The following is an 18850-nucleotide window of genomic DNA, read 5'->3' as shown; positions in this document are numbered from 1 at the left end:
GTTCTGGAGAGGGGATGGCGGCAGGGCTTGGAGTCGGGCGGAGCGCTCAGAAGGAGGAGCTAAGGCTGGACCAAGGACGAACCCGGGGCCGGGCGGGGCGTGGGCTGAGTCTTGGGGCTCGAGATTCTGGGAGGCGGAGCTTAGGGAGGGGCCGCTGCGGGTCGCGGGCCCTAGGAGGCGGGGCGCGAGCTCAGGAGGCGGGGACCAGGGCGTGGCCGAAGCTGGGAGGCGGGGCCAGGGCTGCCTTGGGGTCTGGGCTTAGGAATCCTGTCTAGGGCCGGAGCCAAGAAGTATTTGGGTCCTGAGAGGCGGTTCTTGGGCGGGGCCAACATTGGGCGTGGCCAACATTGGGCGTGCGGGCGGTGAGTAGTAGAGGGGTGGAGCTTAAACTTGGAGGCGGGGCCGACGCGGGGGCGGTGAGTAGCAGGGGGTGGAGCTTGTGCTTGGGGGCGGGGCTTGAGGAGAAGGTCCAGGTGTCGCTCCTCTGGTTCGGTGGTTACTTCGGAGGCCTCAAGGTGGGCTAAGGTTCAGGGCCTGGGACCGGGCCCGTGGTGCGGAGTTTCGGTCGGGGCGGAGTCCGGGCTTGGTACAGAGAAGAGAGGCGGTGAGGGCTCTCTATGAGCGTCCGGTCAGGTCATTCTCGCTGTTCTCAGCTCTCTGAACCGTCTCTTTTGCAGGAGCTATATGGGTGAGCGTGTCCCGGTGGCCTTATCCTGGTGGCCTTATCCTAGCCCCCCTCTTCACTAACTCCCACCCCTCTAGGACCTAACTGGAGAAAGCACCCAGCTCTCAAGTCTGTCGCTAACAAGGCTTCGGTTCATCATGCTCATTAGGCACCTCCTGTGTGCCTAGCACTGTGCAGGTACCAGAGATGTAGCAGAACGACCGGGTGCGGTCCGTGCTCTCTGGGGCCCAGGGCCTCGTGGGGCAGGTAAGCCCTGAAGTAATTACGCAGGTAAAGTCCAATGGCAGGTCCGCCGGGCCGCGAGCACAGAACGGACAGAAGGGGTTTGCTCTTGCAGAGAAGGAACCTAGAGGAAGGGTAGGAGGTGGCTCCTGGGTGAGACGGTGGTGGAGGGGGTGGTGCAATACAGGTGGGACCCGAGACGGTGGTAAAGGAGAAGACAATTATTTTATAATATTCAGCCTTGTGCCTTGAGGTGAAGGACAGGGTGGTTAGCAAGCCGGTTGGTGCCGCCCGGAAACTGAACTTGGTCGGCATCTAAACCGTTTACCTTAGTGAGTCTTTCCCGAAATGCCATTTGAAGAGTCCTGAGAACTAATTTGTTAAATATACTTGTAGAAGATAGATGAGGAGGCAGATTACATCTTATTACCTCTTTAAATGAGAACCACTCGAGCCCTGCTCTGCTGTGAGAAGAGGGGAATTAATTCTAACTGAATACAGTCCATTCTCGTCTGTTAGTCTTCCACCAGAGCCAAGTGAGCACAGGATCTGACCAGAAAACTATGTCTTTTATTCCCTGAACGCTGTTGATTTAAATAAAGAGGTGGGCTGTGTTAAAAAGTTTGTCTTTTATTCCCTGAACCCTGTTGATTTAAATAAAGAGGTGGGCTGTGTTTATTGCTGTTTTCACACAGAACTAATGGCTTCTGGGTTCTAGATGTTGCATAATCCTTCTCAGCCGCAGTATCCTTGGTAGCCGGGCACCAGGATGCGATGCGTGTTAACCAAGGCTGGGTCTGGCCACCAAGCCTCAGGGTTCAGAGCTGGGTCGGGGGCGCTGCCTTGCTGTTGCTGTTTTGATCAGTTCTCTGCCTGCAGGAGACAATGAAAAGCGATAGAAACTGGCCTGTGAGATGTGCAAATCTGGGGCTGCTTTCGTTAACGTGTACAATAGCTCTTAATTACCTTTCCTCTGGGAGCAAAGGGCAGTGCAGCCAACACCGCGGCGATCAGACCGTGTGATGCGGCATTAAGGCACAAGTAAACCGGGGCCAGCAGATGGCGTAATAGCTACCTTGCCAGACTCCCGCATAGTCAGCCGCGTTTCGAGTCCAGTCCTGGACCTGGCGGCCTAAAACTCACACAGGGCGCAGGATCCCGAGAAGAGGAGGAGAAAGTTCTGCAGTGTGGCTCTCCCTCCAGGGGGTGATTTCTCGCTGTCTCTCTCTCTCTCTGGTGAGTTCATGTGCCCTATACATGTATACACGTATGAGAGAGATTTGTGTGTGTGTGTATATATATATATATATATATATATATATATGTGTGTATATATATATATATAAGGCGTGTGTGCTCGCCAGAAAGACAGAAAGAGACAAAGAGACAGTGAGAAATCACCCCCCGGGGGGATGGCCATGCTGTAATCCCTTCTCCTCCATTCCCCTCTCAGGATCTAGGGCACGCACGCACAGGCACCCCGTGTGAGTTTAAGCCACTGGGTCTAGGACTTGAACCGTGGTCAACTACATGGGAGTCCAGCGACATAGCCATTATGCCAACTGCTGGTCCCTGAATAGAATCTCTCATATATTTATATATATATATGAATAAAAACCTTGGCTGGCCCAGCCTGACCTCAGCCCATAGACAGGAAGCAGATTGAGCAACCAGTCTGCATGGCCACAGAACTGACTGGCACAGAGAGAAACCTCTGTCTTGGTGTGTGGGTTCTTGGGAGGGGCAAAAGCCAAACATCTGGAAAGATTCAGGCACTGAAGGGGCTGCCAGTGTCTCATGGACCTCACAGGTATGACTGTTCAGGTGTTGGTGACAATCAGAACAGATGCTTAAAACAAAAATAAAAATTCTAGGTGGTGGCGATGTGGCGATGCCCCGCTGGCCCTGAAGTTGCAAGAAGGGATGTGTATATGCATGAACTCTTTAAAGATTTAGGCTCGGACTTGGGGCTTTCTTTTTTTTTTTTTTTTTTAAGATTTTTTTTTTTTTTTGCTATAGGGCGCGTGCGCTTGCCAGACACACAGAGAGAGACAGAGAGATAGAAAGCGAGAAATCACCTCCAAGGGGGTTGGCTACGCTGCAATCCCTTCTCCTCCATTCTCCTCTTGGGATCTTGGGCACGCACGCACACGCACCCGGTGTGAGTTTAAGCCAACGGGTCCGGGACACGAACCGCGGTCGACTACGTGGGAGTCCAGCGACATAGCCATTACGCTAACTGCTGGTCCCAGGGGCTTCCTTTAATAACAGAAAGATTAATAACCTAATGCATTTTAACCGTATGGAACGGTTGCCTTTTAGGAAGTATGCAGTGGGCATGGCAGTTCCATCAGTATGTTGAAGTTTTTTTCCCTTTCTCTATCCTATGGCTAATGGTTTCTGTAGAAAAGGACCAATTGATTTCTTTCTGAAATCTTGCCTCAGGGTATAGAGACCTTTATAGGTCATGTTTCAACTTACAGAAAATTTTTATAGTTCAACTATAAATTATATTAGATGTGGGCTTTTTAATGGAGTTTCAGGTTAGGTAAAGTTCCAGCTTCGCTTAGTCTGTTTATAGCGCTCAGGGGTCCACATGGTGTTGAGACGGAAGCCATGTTAAAGCAGAACAGTCCGAGCTGGGCGGAGTCAGGAAGATGGAGGGCTCAGCCTCAGGCGTTAACTATTGAGATGTAGGAAGAGACGAACCAGGGCCATAGTGTGCTTCTCTGGGTGGCAGGGCCAGCGCTACGGGTTAAATTTGTATTCCCTAAAAAGATCAGCCAGGAGTCCCAATCCCTAGGACCTAGGAGCATGACTTGTTTGGAAATAGGGTCTTTGTCGATGTGAGGAGTTCACGTGAGTCAGACTGGATTGGGGGGTGGGGTGCAAATCCAATGACTGGTGACCTTAGGGGATCGCCATGTGACCACAGAGATGCAGGGAAATGATGGCCCTGTGACAATGGGGCAGAGGCGGGACTGAGGCACGGGACAGGCAAAGAACACTGAGGGTGCCTGGCCCACCGGAGCTGGAGGAAGCAGGGTGTCCTCGAGTGTCCGGGTCTGCGAGGGGCGCACTGCTGCTGTTTTAAGCTGCCTTGCTCTGCCCACACCGGACTTCGGGCCTCGAGTGTCCGGGTCTGTGAGGGGCGCACTGCTGCTGTTTTAAGCTGCCTTGTCTGTGGTCCTTTGTTGCTGGGCACCTGGGAAATGACTAGCACAGCTGACGGCACGGTTAATTCCTGGGGCCCAGTGCGAATGAAATTCATGGCCCTTGTTTTAAAGTCAGGGATTTGGGCTGGCCCCATGGTGCAGGGGTAATGCGCTGTTTAAGAGAATCGGATCCCACATGGTGTCCGCAGCTCAGACCCCAGCTCGGTTAGCTTGAGAGACTGGGCACACATGAGTGCTGAGATCCAAGGGGCGGGGGACGACTGGGGTCACTGCGCCAGACCAGACCCTGTGGGGGGTGCCCCTCCGTCCCTCCCTCTCGTTCATGCACACACGCTCTACCGTGAATTAAACAGAACCAAGGTTTTTGGGACCTGGCAGCAGGTTTTTTTTTTTTTTTTCTTAACTATAACAGAGGGACAGAAAGCAAGAAATCACCCCCCAGGGGGGATGGCCACACCACCATCCCTTCTCCTCCATTTCACTCTCGGGATCGTGGGCACGCACATACACACACACCCAGCATGAATTTAAGCCACCGGGTCTGGAACTCAAACCGCAGTCAACTACATGGGGGCCCAGTGACATAACCATTATGCCAACTGTTGGTCCCAACAGCAGGTTTTTGAACCGCACAGAGGCTCTCCTGAGCCCCGGGCCCTGAGGCTGCCCAGGCTGCCCCCTTGAGGCCGGCCCTGGTTGCTGGGGCTCACGAGGTGTGCAGGAGGGGTTGAAATGGTAATTACAATGTCTGATGATTAATCCCCGACAACCAGACACTACTCACTTCTTTTCAGACACTACTCACTTCTTTTCAGACACTACTCACTTCTTTTTCCGACGAATGAGCGTGTGCGTCACAGTAGCGACAGACAGTACTGCAAGAACGCCTGTGACAACACCGAGTCCGATCGCCGTGTTCTGGAGCACAGCCGCCCTCCGTGTCTCTGATCCTGTTAAAAGATCAGAGGGTTTTTAATTGTCCGATTATTAAGAGGCTGTTCTGGCTGCTCCGGGGTCCCTGGAAAGTCTCCTATCCAGACGCTAGTGAATATTAATTATGGAAATGAAATGTACATTTAACCGGAGAAAGTGCTTGCTGCTGAGAAACCTCACAGGGCCAGTCGTTGAAAGCTGATTTACTAAATGACCTCTTCGCCAAATGACCCATTTGTCTAATAACCACTTTGCCAAATGACCGATTTGCTACAAGCCAATTCTCTGAACATCCGTTTGTGGGAGGTTCTGCTTCTCAGGAATTGACAGGAAGCACCTTACCCTGGCTTCCAGTGGGGTGGCAAGGGGGGAGGAGCTAAATAGTTGTCACAAAATGCCAAAGCTTAAAAGGAAAAAAATCCTCAATAATATGATGAATTGGTCCTTCCTTTAATTGGTTTTCTACAGAGTAGTTGCTTGCTATGAATTCGCAGGAGGACCGTGGGCAGTGGCTTAGAGGAGAAAGGGAATACTCTCTTTGAGTGGAATTCTCTAAACTCTCAGTAAGTCACTGGACAGTGGGTAATCTCTCTTGGCAGAAGGAAACATGGACAGTGTCTGTAAACGACTTGCTAAAGAGGAGCTGTCCAGTGCCATTCCCTGCTCTGGGCCATCCAGGTAGAGGCTTTGAAGTCTTCATGACCAGCCCCTTGGCTCACACCCTCCCCGCTCTTTTCAGCAATGGCTGGGGCTGTGAGGTCCCAGTGCTTCCATGCTATTGAAGGGAGGCTGACTTTCTAGAAGGGCAGCCTGGGGACAGCTCTATGCCATTTCCTGAGGTCTCCAGCCTGGCTTTCTCTGTGAGCACCTTCTGCAGCCCAAAGGCACAGCCCAAAGGTTACCAGCAAGTTGAGGGCGCCCCTCTCGTCTCTGCCAGGGCTGTTGTTACCTTGCTCCAACGCTGCTGGAACACAGTGACCTGCCTGGTCTTTCCCTTTCAGGAGGCCCTTTTTGTCCTTTCCTCTCGGGACAGAGCACGACCAGGTCACCATTCTCCTGGAACGGAAGCCGGGTGTGTCTCACCTGGCTGCTGGGCGTGCGTGTCCACGAGCATTTCCTGGGTGACCGCTAGGGACCCGTTGTGAGGCTCGGGGGTCACCCCCAGGAGCTTGCACATCAGCGGGTAGATGTGGATGCTGTCGAAAGGCTCAGCCAGGTGATTCTTCTTGAAATCGGGCCCAAAGGCTCTGAAGATGGTCTTCATGTCCATGTGGACGTTGTCAAAGCTATGGTCGCCTTTGTTGATATAAATGATAAGTCGCTGGAAAATCATTTAAAAAGCCATTAGCTTCCAGTCCCCGGAAAGAAACTGTCTCTTGGTTAATTTCCCTCTCCTCAACCTGCCAGGACTTGGGGTATACACGCACACACACGCACACGGCATGTTTCTCAAGCTGCAGGACTGGGATAGACTCTGCGGTGACCATGTGGATTCCGGCTCCTCATGTACAGCCTCCGTGCTCTGGAGCTTTGGCTCTTATTTTAGTTTTATATGTGAGAGAGGGAGAAAAATGCTTTTGACTAGATCTCGCCATGTCATGACTCTTGCTCCGCTTAGCTGGGCCCACAGGCCTGTGACACCTCGCCCAGTCTGTTTAGGTGGGACCTGGAACCGAACCTAAGCCTCAGTCACCATGCAGTGGCCGGACCAACTGTTTGTTTTTTGTTTTAGCAGTTGTATTGGGGTACAGCTCCCGTATCACTGTCACACCTGTAAGTGCAGGACTCTGTGGTCCTCACGGCCCTGCACAGCCCTCATCTCTCCGTGGTAGAACGTTTCCATGACCCTGAAAACCCTGTCCCATTAGCGGTCACCCGTCATCGCCCCGCCTCTCCCCGGCCCAACCCCTCTGCTTTCTGTCCCCGTGGATTCGTCCGTTCTGGGTACTGCACAGACACAGAGTCACCCATTACACGGCCTCTCTGTGTGTGCCCCTTCACTCAGCAGAATGTTTTCAGGGTTTACCCATGTTGCAGTGCTTCGTTGTTTTAATTTTCTATTTTATTTTATTTTTTTGGCTGTGTGATACTTTGTCTATGGATAGACCATATTTGTTTACCCAATCACCTGCTGGTGGACATTTGGGTTTTCCAACTTTTGGCTATTATGAATAATGCTGCTTGGAGCGCTTGCGTGTAAATTCCGTGTGGACAGGCCTGCGTACTGTTTTGATGTGGGCAAATGAGAACCAGTGGGGCGGATTGGGGTGACTCTCCTGGCGATCCGTGAAGTACTATTCACAGATCAAGCACGCGGGCTTGGGTCACACCTCAGCCTTGCATTTCTAATCTGAAGTCACTCTTCCCTCGGCTTTGGTTTCTTCTTCATTGAAATGAAGACATGAAGAGCATCTGTTTTAGAGGGGTGTTGGGAAGAGAACACTGTAGTAGCTCACGCTATGTTGTTAGTGAAGTGTGGGGCACGACCTTGCTGACTAGCGGTGCGGGTGGTTATCCGTGATGGGGAGGCGGAGCAGTGCTGGTGGGGTGGGAAGTGGGGTGGGGAACGAGGAGGAGCCAGCGAGTCGCAGCTCCGTGCCCACCAACTGGGGTTTTAATGTTTCTGAGCCGCCCTTCTCCGTGGTTGTCTCCGGATCTAAGGGGACTTCCTTCAGTTAGGATGACTTACCCCGTTAATGTTGTAGCCAGGGTCGGCGTACATCACAATGGGCAGGACACGCTCGTGCTTCGCGAAGTGGAAGCGCTCGGGAAAGCCCTCCTTCTTGTAGACGTGGAGGTGGGGGTGCGCGTCCTTCAGCGCCTGGTAGACGGCTTCCTCTTGCCCGGGTTTGGGCAGCAGCATCCCGAAGCCGCCGTAGTCCACGATATCAAACTTGACCAAGTCTCTGAACTTGATGTAGTTTGTTAAGAGGATCTCGGTGACGTCGGGCTGCTTCTTCACCGTGGTCATGCCGTGGTCTGATGTGATGATGACATTGAGGCGCCCCGACAGGCTGTGCCTCTCCATGGCTTCCAGCAGGTACCCGATCGTCCTGTCGATTTGCTGAATCATCACCTTTCTGTTCTCGGTCTCGGGTCCGAATCTGTGTCCCGTGCTGTCGGGCTCCCCGTAGTACAGAGTCACGAAGTCAAAGTCTTCCTCGGTGAACCAGCTCATGACGGTGTCGATGTTCTCCCTCCACTCGGTCTCGTTGCCGTTTGGGTGCAGGTAGGACTCCACGAGGGACCTCTGGACGACCTCCCCCTTGTATCTGCCTCCTCCCCCTGGGTAGTGGAAGGACGCTGTTTTCCTCCCCTGCAAGGGCAAGAAGAAAATTCTATTAGTGCTATTTCTCACATCTGTCTGGTTTTTATTTATTTATTTAGTGTTTTTTTTTTTTTTTTTTTTAGTTTTTCATAGGGTACATGCTTCCAGAGAGAGAGAGAGAGAGAAAACAAGAAAGCATCCCCCAAGGGGATAGCCATGCTGCAGTCCTGTCCCTTCCATTCTCCTCTCGGGATTTTAGACATGCACACACATGTACCTGGAGTGTTTTTCAAGCTGCCAGGTCTGGCAGCTCGTAATATGGGACCCCATGCCTTAACCATCGTGCCACCAGCTGGTCCCTTCACACCTTTCTTAAAATAAGCAAAGATAAGCCAAGTTCAACTTACTGACCTCCCCACCCCAGCCCAGAGGTGTGAACCAGTGTGTGGGCTTTGGGGCAGATCCAGTTGGACTGGCTTCCTGGCTTCCCAGGAACTCAGCATCTAAAGCCCTGGAACTGGGAGGGGCGCCGGCACTGTGTGAGCTAACAGTGCCACCACTGGCTCGCGGCACTGCAGGGCTGGGAGTGGGCTCAACTTCAGAGAGCACGAAATGAGAAAAGAGAAAGAGAAGGTCATTACAGCACAGGGAAATGGACCAGCTGGCTGCCTGGTCCGGGGGTAAAGCCCTGCTCAAGGGAAGCTGATCCCACATGGCAGCTGTGGTTTGAATCCCCACGCTGGATGGCCTGAACAGCTTGCTGGGGATGCACGTGAGTGCCCAAGACCCCATGGCTGCGGGGCTAGAGGGCTAGAGGAGGACCACAGCATGGCCGGCCCCTGGGCAGGGGGCTCCCCTCTCACTCCCCTCTCCCTCGCACATGCTCTAGAGGGAAATAGTACTTCTGCACTGATGGTGTGGTAAGTTTTACAATTTCGTAGTGCCTCAGCGTGTCTACCTGTAAAATGCCAAAAGTTAATAGGGTCTTTGTGAGGATTAAAGCAGGTAACTTGGAGATAAAGCACTGGGCATTGCGTTTGGGCTTGTTGTGGGCACTGTCTCATTTGCTCCCAGCAAGGCCAAGCCACCACAGCTCTCCTGGTGCGTTTGCCTGCCCAGTGCCCAGGCCGCCTCCCAGCTCTGCCGGGTCCGTGCACGCTGACTTCCCCTGGAGCCTGGTCCCTGCCTGGTTTGGGATGTGTTAACTTCACCTCAGGGTTCAGAGGAGGGTTGTGGCTCTAGGCTGGCCAGTCAGAGGGCACTGCATCCTTGGCCATGGCGACTGATTCAGCCTCGGGCCCGTGTTCCAAGCCAGTGAGCTGCTGCCTTGGGCCTTCTGCTGGGACGGTTAGGAAGGAGAGGCTGCCCTACCTGTCCCCATCCTTGTAAAATGTTGGGGTGTTTGTGAGAAAGGGGTACTGACATCTTATCTTCTGTATAGACATCTGCTCAGCAGCTGGGCTTGACACACCTCCCCAGAGGCAGAGGGATACGGTGAGGAAAAGTGTGCTTTTACTGAGGCCGGCCCTTCTGGCTGTAGCTTTCTCCCCGTGTGCTGTGTGTTACCTAACTGCTCCCCACCTCAGTCTCCTCCTCTGTAAAACGGGGTGATGTACCTGCCTCGTGGGGTGTCTGTGAGGCTGAGGGCACGTGGGCACACGAGGGAGAGCTCAGGGAGCTTAGCTTTTCCTTGTCCTGGAGAGAGAGATGGCCTCTCTTCTCTCTCCTCCCCTAGAGGGGTGAACCAGGGAAGGGGGTGGGCGTGCATGAGAAAGTGGACCACAGACTGCGAGCCTGCCCCCGCCTGCTGGGGCCGCAGAGAGTCCGCAGTGAGGGGGCGAGGGGGCGCTAGGGGAGGCGAGGCACAAGGGGAGGGGCTCAGGTTTTACAGTGAGCAGGGCGGAGTCCTCACGCTGGAAATGAGGCTGTGCTCACAAAATGACGGCGCTGTCATGGGAACGTTGCCCAGCAGCGAGGTGGTGGGTGGTTGTTGGTAAAGCTTGGTAAGAGAAGCAAGAGAATCGTAAGTGTTCTCACCACCGAGTCGACAGGGAGATGGAGACCTCTTGTTAGTTACGTGGCTGCCAAGCAGCTCCTCAACGGCTTGGTGGGTTTTGGTTCAGTGACGAAGGGACTAATGATTTGAGAAGCAAAAGTTCCCTTTGTCCCCGCAGAGCTCTCACTTGGAGGGCTATCGTGTGATATGGTCACACAAGCCAGAATTCTGGTGGCTTTAGGAGAACCTAAGGGTGCTTTTGGTAATTTGGTATGGAGAATAGGTGACTCGGGAGAAGGGTGGGATGATGGCTCCTGGGTTGTGTCTATTTGGTCAAAAAATAAGCAACAGAGTCTAAGAAGGCCACATTGAGCCTTCCCACGGCATCTGAGAGAAGGAAGAAGGAACGCAGATCCCTACTCACCCCACTTCTGTGAGTGTGGCGAGCACTGCATACGGAAGCCATCTTGCTATCCACCATCTTGGAAACCATTAGGCTTCACTTCCTCACTGAGCAAACCAGCTCTCAGAAATCATGTGACCAACCATTCTCCCCGGAAGTGGTTGGGTTTCTAGGCAACGGGAGAGATCCCCCCACATCAATGATTGGTTCATGCTGTTCTATCTCATTTGCATTTCGGGCAACCAGTTGGTGCCCACCAGCTGTATGTAACTCGCCATTTCTCCTCAATAAACGGAAGTAGACGGGAGACTTGACCAGCACCTGGTAGTGTGTGTGCGTGTTTTTGTCCCATCTCTCACTCCCTCCCCCAAGGAACCTGTTCAACTGTCCCGCGGGCCGGGACATGTGAGGATGGCCGCAGAGACCCCAGCCGCCTGCTCTGGGAACTACCCTCAGCAATTGGCCAAATCTGGCCTCACCTGCCATGCGTTGGGACACGTTGTTCCTCCCCCTGCAGCAGCCCTGACCAGTCACCAAATGACACAGGAGGACAAAAGACTAGCTCCCTGGCCTTAGGGTGGGGTATGGTGGTGGCACAGACTAGTGTTCATCTCCAGCTGGGACTGCATCTCACTTAGCTCCTTCCCGGCCCTGTCCCGTCTTCCCCACTCCCATCTCCTGAGAGCTCTCGCTCAGGAGATGCCGTGCACCAAATCCCTGCCTCAGGCTCTGCTTTGGGGGCACTTGACCTAAGACAGAGGCCTTAATATGATGTGCTTTGAAAGAACCCAGGAGCTCTGCTGCCTATAGGTAGGCGAGGTCATGTCCCCTGCCCCCTCCCCAGCAGGCATTTTCCATTACGCAGTCCAGTTTTATTTTCTCTAAAGCACTTCCTCCAACATGAGATGACCGTAATCTGTTTACTTAGGTACTGTTTCTCTCCCCCAGAAGGTGAGCTCTAGGAGACCGGGGCCGTGTCTCTCTGGTCGACCACCATTTTCCTGGGATCGAGCTCAGGGCAGATGCTCACCATTGATGGAAAACAAGTTCAGTGAATGCATGTATGACTCCCCCTTCCTTCTGTGGGTGAAAAACCTCATCCTGTTCTCACTCCTGATGAGCTGATGGACATAGTACAGAAATTCTCTTTGGGTTTCGGCATCTTATTTGTAACCTCCACAGGTAAACCATTTTCTGCCATGATAATAGAATTTCTATGGTTGCTTAAACTTGCAAATCCTCTAATATTTATTTATTGCATTTCTGATTGGCATTAGACGTAATTCTCAGTTTTAGGTGATGGTGCTTTGTTTAACTTATGTATAAATTGACTTTGCTCTGAAATAGGAATTGATTAGAAGGATGAAGCTGCTAACATTTTGTAGAGCACCGTCGGACCGGCTATTTTATTGTTTAGAATCAGCTAACTCTGCTCTGACTTTATTAGGCAGCTTGGACTATCTGGCTCAGCTCCTGGGGTGTGCACGTTAAATTGCAGATGTTCTCAACGGGAAATTGTTTGCTTTCCCCCCCTCAAGTTTATTAATTTAGCTCTTCCATGAGAGAGCAAGCGAGTGAGCGAGAGACAGAGGGAGAGACAGGGCTCCCAGCAGGGTCCTCAGGCCATGACCCCCCCCCCCCCCGGGGCCAGCCTGGGTCACGGGGATGTGCTGCCTGCAGTGTTCAGGGTGGTCTCTGGGTATGAACCTGCGACCTTCCCATGTGTCAGTCTCACAGCATCGCTGCACCTGTCTGGCCCCTGGAATTGTTTCCTAGTGCTGTGTTCTCAACACACACTTTCTCCAAAGATATTTCAAGCTGCAGTCTTAGGGAATTATGGTTTTTCTCTGGTTTCCTAGGAGTTCCACTAGCTGTGCTGCCCTGTGGAATGAGCTCCAGAGAGAAAGGCACGTACAACTTGTGCATGTGCACACACACACACACACACACACACCACACTTGACTCTGTTTACTTGGGACCTGCGATAATCAAAAGTGCTATTTTCAACAAATACTTCTGAGAAATAATCTGAGCACTTAATTGGATGCAAAAGAGTGGGTATTTACTATTCTACCCTTTAATTAGCATAATCAGTGTTTCCAGCAGCAATAGCAGTTGGAAAATCGCTAGTTTTATTAGGCTCATTATTCTCCCTTAGTGTAAGTCGCCTCAGTGTGGCTATTACTCTTAAGTTGCTTCTTGAAAACGGGTCGGTGCCTCTCACAGGCAGGGCCTGACTCCTGGGTTGTGTAGAGTCCACCTAAGTCTTCAGGACTGATCATTCCAGGACATGTCTCACGTGGCTTTGCACCTTGTCTCTTCTTTTGGGTGATGGGGTTCATGTCATAGGCACACGTGTTCTGGGGAGGCCCATGAACAGCCCCCCACGGTTGTGCTTTGGTGGGAAGGCTGTGTGGTAGGGAACGGGGCGAGCTAGTTGTTCTAGGGGCTGGTGGGAAGAAACGGGCTCTGTGGACATATCTGACACTCAGAAGTCTAGGTCAGTTCGAGTGTCTCCCTTGACTCCAGGAGTCACTGACTACGAGGGTCGCTGTTCTCCCCCGCCTCTGGAGTCCGCCATGTTATTCTCAGAGCCTTCAATAAGGACCAGCCGGGGCCAACACCGGGGGTGCCATCCCGTTACCTGTCACTGATCTCTTAGGGCAGAAGTTGCTGGCCTCATCCTACAACTCCCCAAATTTTGGAAGCGATTTTCTTTTCTTTACTGCTTTTAATTTTTAAAAAAGCTTATTAATTTACTTCTTCCATGAGTGAGAAGGACAGAGATAGAGAGGTAATCCCCTAATGGGGTCTGGTTGCCACAATCCACACCCAGCTTCAGCCAGCCCCAGATCATGGGCACATGCATGCCTGGGAACTCAGGGAGCGTCCGGAGGTGAACCTGGGGTCTTCCCTGTGGGCCGGCCTCCCAGAGAGTCTCGTTTTACCCTGTACCACCGTCCTGTCCCCTGGAAGCTCTTTCCTAGGAGACTCGGCTTACACCAAGAGCCACAGCTGTCCCCACATCCTCCCCCCAAGTCCCCTCCTAGAGTGGCCTAACCAGCCTTGCTAGAGATCCTTGTTGCCATGGGGACCTCATTCAGGCCATCCCCTGCTGGGTCACTCTTTTCTTTTGGAGAGGTTTTTGCTATAGGGTGTGTGCGCTTGCCAGACAGACAGAGAGAGAGACAGAGAGACAGAAAGCGAGAAATCACCCCCCAGGGGGAATGGCCATGCTGCAATCCCTTCTCCTTCATTCTCCTCTTGGGATCTTGGACATGCACGCACACGCGCCTGGTGTGAGTTTAAGCCACCGGGTCCAGGACTTGAACCGCGGTCGACTACGTGAGAGTCTAGCGACATAGCCATTACGCTAACTGCTAGTCCCTGGGTCACTCTTTAACACCCTTGATTGCTCTTGGAGAGTGGTGTGATTTCCTGGTCATGGCTGCCTGCTTGCCCTGAGAACTAGGACTTGTGATCTTGGACGCACCTCAGCTATTCATTATCGGGGACACTCAGAACCAGGCCTGCACCCAGCGGACCCTCTCCCTTTATGCCTTGACCATTAGAGAAGCCCTGCTGGAAGGTGGGCTGTGAGTTACGGTGCAAAGGCTCCTGGGAATCCCATCTTTTAAGCGGCACCTGCCAGGGCATGTCAGGTCTCCTGTTGTGCTCTGCCATTGAAGGGAAACAAACGTTTCAGCCATATTAAAGGTCGATGTGTCAGTCTCCACACAGGCTGCCTGGAAGAGGCTCGGGACAGAGAAGGCAGGTGACAGAGGGCAGGCTCCCCTCCCGCAGTTCTGCCCGGAGCCAGCTGAACACTGTTCCTGGGAGCTGACCTGAGGCCATGGGTTTGCTGTGATTGCAACGGTGTCCACCACAGCTGGTGGCCCTGCCCTGTGACAGGAGCTGCTGATGACCGACACAACAATTTGACAGTGCGTGTCATCAGTCACCTGGCCCTGCAGCTCCTCCACAGCCACTCACAAATCCTCCTAGAGGAACACCCTGCTTATGAATCGAGAAGAAAACAAAGTCCTGCAAATAATCAGCAGCGGGACAAGAACCCTGAATAAGGGAGTGACGGGAGTGCCACCAGAGGCCCTGTGTGGTGAGCAGATGCCACCGCAGGTGAGCAGAGGGCCCTGGCATGGATTGTGAAGTAGGGGAGATGCCCAGACCTCCTTAGCAGTGAGGCAGCTGGAAGCCTCACCGTGAAACCTGGGCCTAAGTGTTTTGGCCACAAAAAAAAAAAGTTGTCATCATTAAGCATTGGAAGTCGGGGCCAGCTGGTGGGGTGGTGGTGAAGGTGGCTAGATCCCACGTGGCCAACTGTGATTCAAGTCCTGGACCTGGTGGCTTGAGAAACATGCGGGGGACTGGGTGTGCATGCCCCTACTCCCGAGATCGGGGGATGGAGGAGAAGGGACTGAGCTGTGGCCAGGAGGTGGGGTGAAATCACCTGGGGGGTGTGTATATGTGATTTTTCACCCTCCTCCCCTGACAAGCATGTGTCCTATAGGGAAAATAAAAACGAGGTGCAGGTTGCTTAGTGAGTTCAAATCACAGCTTGTCGCTGGCTGTGTGACGTGGAGGTTACGGCACCACCCTGCCCAGTGTCCCCATCTCTGAAGTGGGCATGATCACAGCGTTTACCTCAGAGTTGTTGGAAATTAATATATGTAAAGCACTTAAGTGAGTGACTGGCTTATAGTAAGCAAATGTCATGCATGTCATTCTCTTGGGAAAACAGAATTGATTTGCATGGTCTCAGCCTGAAAATGAAAAAATGTGGCAGAGAAGAAAGAGTCGAGAGCCCCAAACTTAGGGGTGAAAATCAAGCCAGGGCAGAGTAGGGTCACCAGCACCCCGCTGTCTGCTTCTAGGGCTGTCCAGTCGGAGGGGTGGCACCTGCACTCGGCGCATGCCCGCCTTCACCAGCTGTTTAATTGGATTGCCTCAGCTCGCAGTGCAGGGACCAGAGAACATGGCTTGGCTTTCACCGATGAGAGCGGTGGACTTCTTTTAGAGATTTCTGCTGTTGAGCAAGTGCGCTCACCAGAAAGAGAGAGAGCGCGCGACAGAAGCAAGAAGCCACCCCCTAGGAAGGATGGCCATCCCTTCTCCTCCATTCTCCTCTCCTCCATTCTCCTCTCGGGATCTTGGGCACGCATGCACACACACCTGGCATGAGTTTTAAGGCACTGGGTCTGGGACTTAAACTGCAGTTGATTATGTGGAAGTCCATGCTGGTCCCAAGGATGGTGGGCTTTAAAAAAGCGGTTAGTTCTAAACATCTGACACGCATTTTCCCACTTAATCCTCCCAATGACCCTCTGAAGCAGGGGTTGTGACAATCTTCAGTTTACAAATGGGGCAACCCAGGCCCTGAGGGTATATTATGGCCTGAGGTTGCCCAGCTGGGGAGGGAGGGAGCCCAGGGGTCCTGCTCCAGGGTCTGGGGGAGAAGGTGCTTAGCGAGGTTTTGTGACGTGCTCTTCTGCCTCCCGCATGCCTACGAACAGAGGTCACAGCCTCGGATGCCCACCCGGGGTCCCCACGTACCTGTCTCTGGGCCGTGATCCAGAGCGGGAGCACGCCATTGTCCCACCACTCGGTCTTGTTCTGCGTGGTCTTGAAGGAGTACTTCAGGCCCGTCTCTGTGTTGAACATCATGTTGTGAATGACTCCGTGGTCTTCAATCCAGCGACCTAGGGGATGAAGGGGGTCAATAGGTCAGCTCGGAACGCGTTCCTGGGGCGTGGCTGGCTTTGAGGGCGCAGGCTGCGTGATTCCACAGGGAGGAGCTCGGGGGCGTCTCTGGGTGGTCGGTGACGTAGGGATGTTTGCAGTCTGCATGGAGTCTTGCCTGCCAGCTGGGCTTTCCTTCTGGAAGGATCCAGGCAGGGGGCAAAGCGGAAAGAGGATGGAGTCTGGAGAGGGTAAGCTGGCGTATGTAAGAGCTGAGGCGGAGTCGGGTCGACTGATTATTTGAATTGCTTTTGATTATGCTGTTTCCCCTTAGATTCTGCCTTTCTTTGCATTCACTCTTGTGCAGAGGGTGGGGCCTGCGCAGCCCGGGTTTGTGTGGGTTCCACAGGGGAGCCAGGGGCTGGTTCTGGAAGGAAAGACATGAGAAGCCTGCAGGGCGAGCTTGCCCGGACGGACGTGTCCAGCCCTGGGAAAGGGAAGTGGGCGGGGAGGAGCGCTGGGAGCCCTGGAAGAAAAGATTCACCGATCCCCGCCCAGGGGAGTCAGCACCGTGCAGCACAGGACTCGGAGTGGTGCGGAACACACGTCCCCAGCCCTTTCCTACAGGCAGCACCTCCGTGCCCGAGGTAGTGCCACCCAGTTCCCCGCTGCTAGTCACACCTACACTAGTCCCCCCGTGCTGACTTCCAGCCAGGCCTTGGAGCTCTGTCCCCATGGCCGGTTACTGATTACCTTCTCTAGTCCCTGAGACTTTTAGAAAAAGGGCCAGGGGCTAGCAGGTGGCCTGGTGGTTAAGGCTCTGGATCCCACATAGCCAACTGTGTGGTTCGAATCCTAGACCTGGGGCTTGAAAAACGTGCCAGGCACATGTGCATGTGAGCCCCAAGTCCCAAGAGGAGCGTGGGGACGCTCCTGTGGCGTGGTCATCCTTCCTGGGGCGTTTTCTCATCTCTCTCGCGCTCTGCCTCTCTCCATTGAGCACGCAAGCCCTATAGCAAAGGTCTTAAAAACACACAAAAACTTAAAAAAAAAAAAAAAGAAAAGGAAAAAAGACTAGACTTGAAACAAGGAATGCCTAAATTTGAACATGGGACCTGCCTTTACTAGGTGTTTCGGGAAGTCCCTGATTCCCACGTTGAGTGCAAGTTTAGAAAGCCGGTATTCGGAGAGGCCCGCCCTCCCCTCCGGAGTGGTGACCCCTCCGCGCCCAGCTGACAGACCTGTGACAGTCCCAGCCCTGCACACTCGGCGTGTGCACTTGCCATCATTCGTTTTAAACAGAAAACCAATCCCCGCAACCCTCTGCTTTCTTCCAGCAATACGATTCCTATCTTTATCTCTCTTCCCTCAAGTGAAGAAGAAAACCAGTTCCATTTGGCCCTTCAGCCCTAGGGGCCATGGTGTGCAATAAATGGAAAGCCTAGGAGGCTAGATGGTGGTGTGGTGGTGAAATACGACGTGCTGTGAGGCTGACCATCATGGGAAGGTTGCTGGTTCGAGTCCAGAGACCTCCCTGTGTGTGCCAGGCACACGCGTGCCCATGCTCTGGGTTGGGCCAGAGCCGGAGGGGGCCGGAGTGCTGAGGCCTGCTGGGGGTGCTCTCTGCCTCTCGCTCATGGAAGAAATGAATAAACTTAATAAAACAACACAAAGAAGAAGCTTAAGAATTGCACGCAGTGTGGCGAGGAGGCGGGTGCGGGGGCACGTGGGACCCGATTCTGAGAGGGCCCCACTGGGGCAGCTCCGACCCACACTCTGTCTACACTCCTGGTGCAGTTGGCCTGGCGGCCTGCTTGTTCTCGCTGACCTGGCCCCCTCCTCCCTGGGAGCAGCAGAGGTGAGCACCGCCTGCCCAGCTGGCCCCAGTGACCAGTGGGGTGCCATGGCTGGCAGGGCAGGGTGTGTGGGAGGACCTTGAAAGGTGTCGCTTCCTGTCCTGCCTAGGCTGTGAAGGGGGAGTCACAGGAACTTCCAGTCAAAGCAGTTCAGTTAAAGTGGGGAGACCGTCTCGGGGTGGCTTCACACGGCTCCAGCCGCCTTCGTCCTGCCCGGAAAGAGCCCCACTTCGCTGCTGGTGTTGAGGGTGACAGGAAGGCCAGGCACCCCCCGGGGGGAGTTGGGTCTCAGAGGGGTTGCGCAGAGCCAGAGGGGCAGGGCTCTGTCCTGGGGCAGGGCTCGGGGTTGGAGGAGAGTGAGCGGGAGTCCCGCGGGGAGTATTGGGAGGCGGCAGAAGATTCATTCGCCCTCCTGCCCCTGACCTGTGCTGGGAGACAGTGGGAACTGGACGGGACGGGACAGAATGGAACAAACCGTAACAGAAAGAGGAGCAGTTTTCTGCCCTGCCTGAAGCCCGAGTCCAATGGGAGAGAGCCGCATCCAATAGTCACACCCGCGAACGCGCGTCCTGCTAAGTGGCCCCAGGAGAGCACCTGCCGGTGAGGGGCCGCA

General features: G+C 53.6%; 1 protein-coding gene across 1 annotated transcript in view; it reads right to left on the bottom strand.

Annotated features, from left to right (window-relative positions):
• Positions 1-1558: 1558 nt before the first annotated feature.
• The window catches only part of LOC102498536 (ectonucleotide pyrophosphatase/phosphodiesterase family member 7-like), a 53508-nt gene continuing 36216 nt past the window's right edge, over positions 1559-18850 (bottom strand). The window contains exons 3-6 of the mRNA XM_006140715.1: positions 7706-8332; positions 6100-6337; positions 4910-5033; positions 1559-1780 (exon numbers count right to left, since the gene is read on the bottom strand). Coding sequence (XP_006140777.1) covers positions 1726-1780; positions 4910-5033; positions 6100-6337; positions 7706-8332 — 1044 coding nt within the window. The 3' untranslated portion in view covers positions 1559-1725. The remainder of the gene's footprint in view (positions 1781-4909; positions 5034-6099; positions 6338-7705; positions 8333-18850) is intronic.

The sequence above is a fragment of the Tupaia chinensis genome, unplaced genomic scaffold, assembly GCF_000334495.1.
Source record: "Tupaia chinensis unplaced genomic scaffold, TupChi_1.0 Scaffold000042_1, whole genome shotgun sequence".
NCBI classification, from domain to species: Eukaryota; Metazoa; Chordata; class Mammalia; order Scandentia; family Tupaiidae; genus Tupaia; species Tupaia belangeri.
Note: the sequence above shows the minus strand (reverse complement) of the source record. Positions and strands in the feature narration are given on the sequence as shown.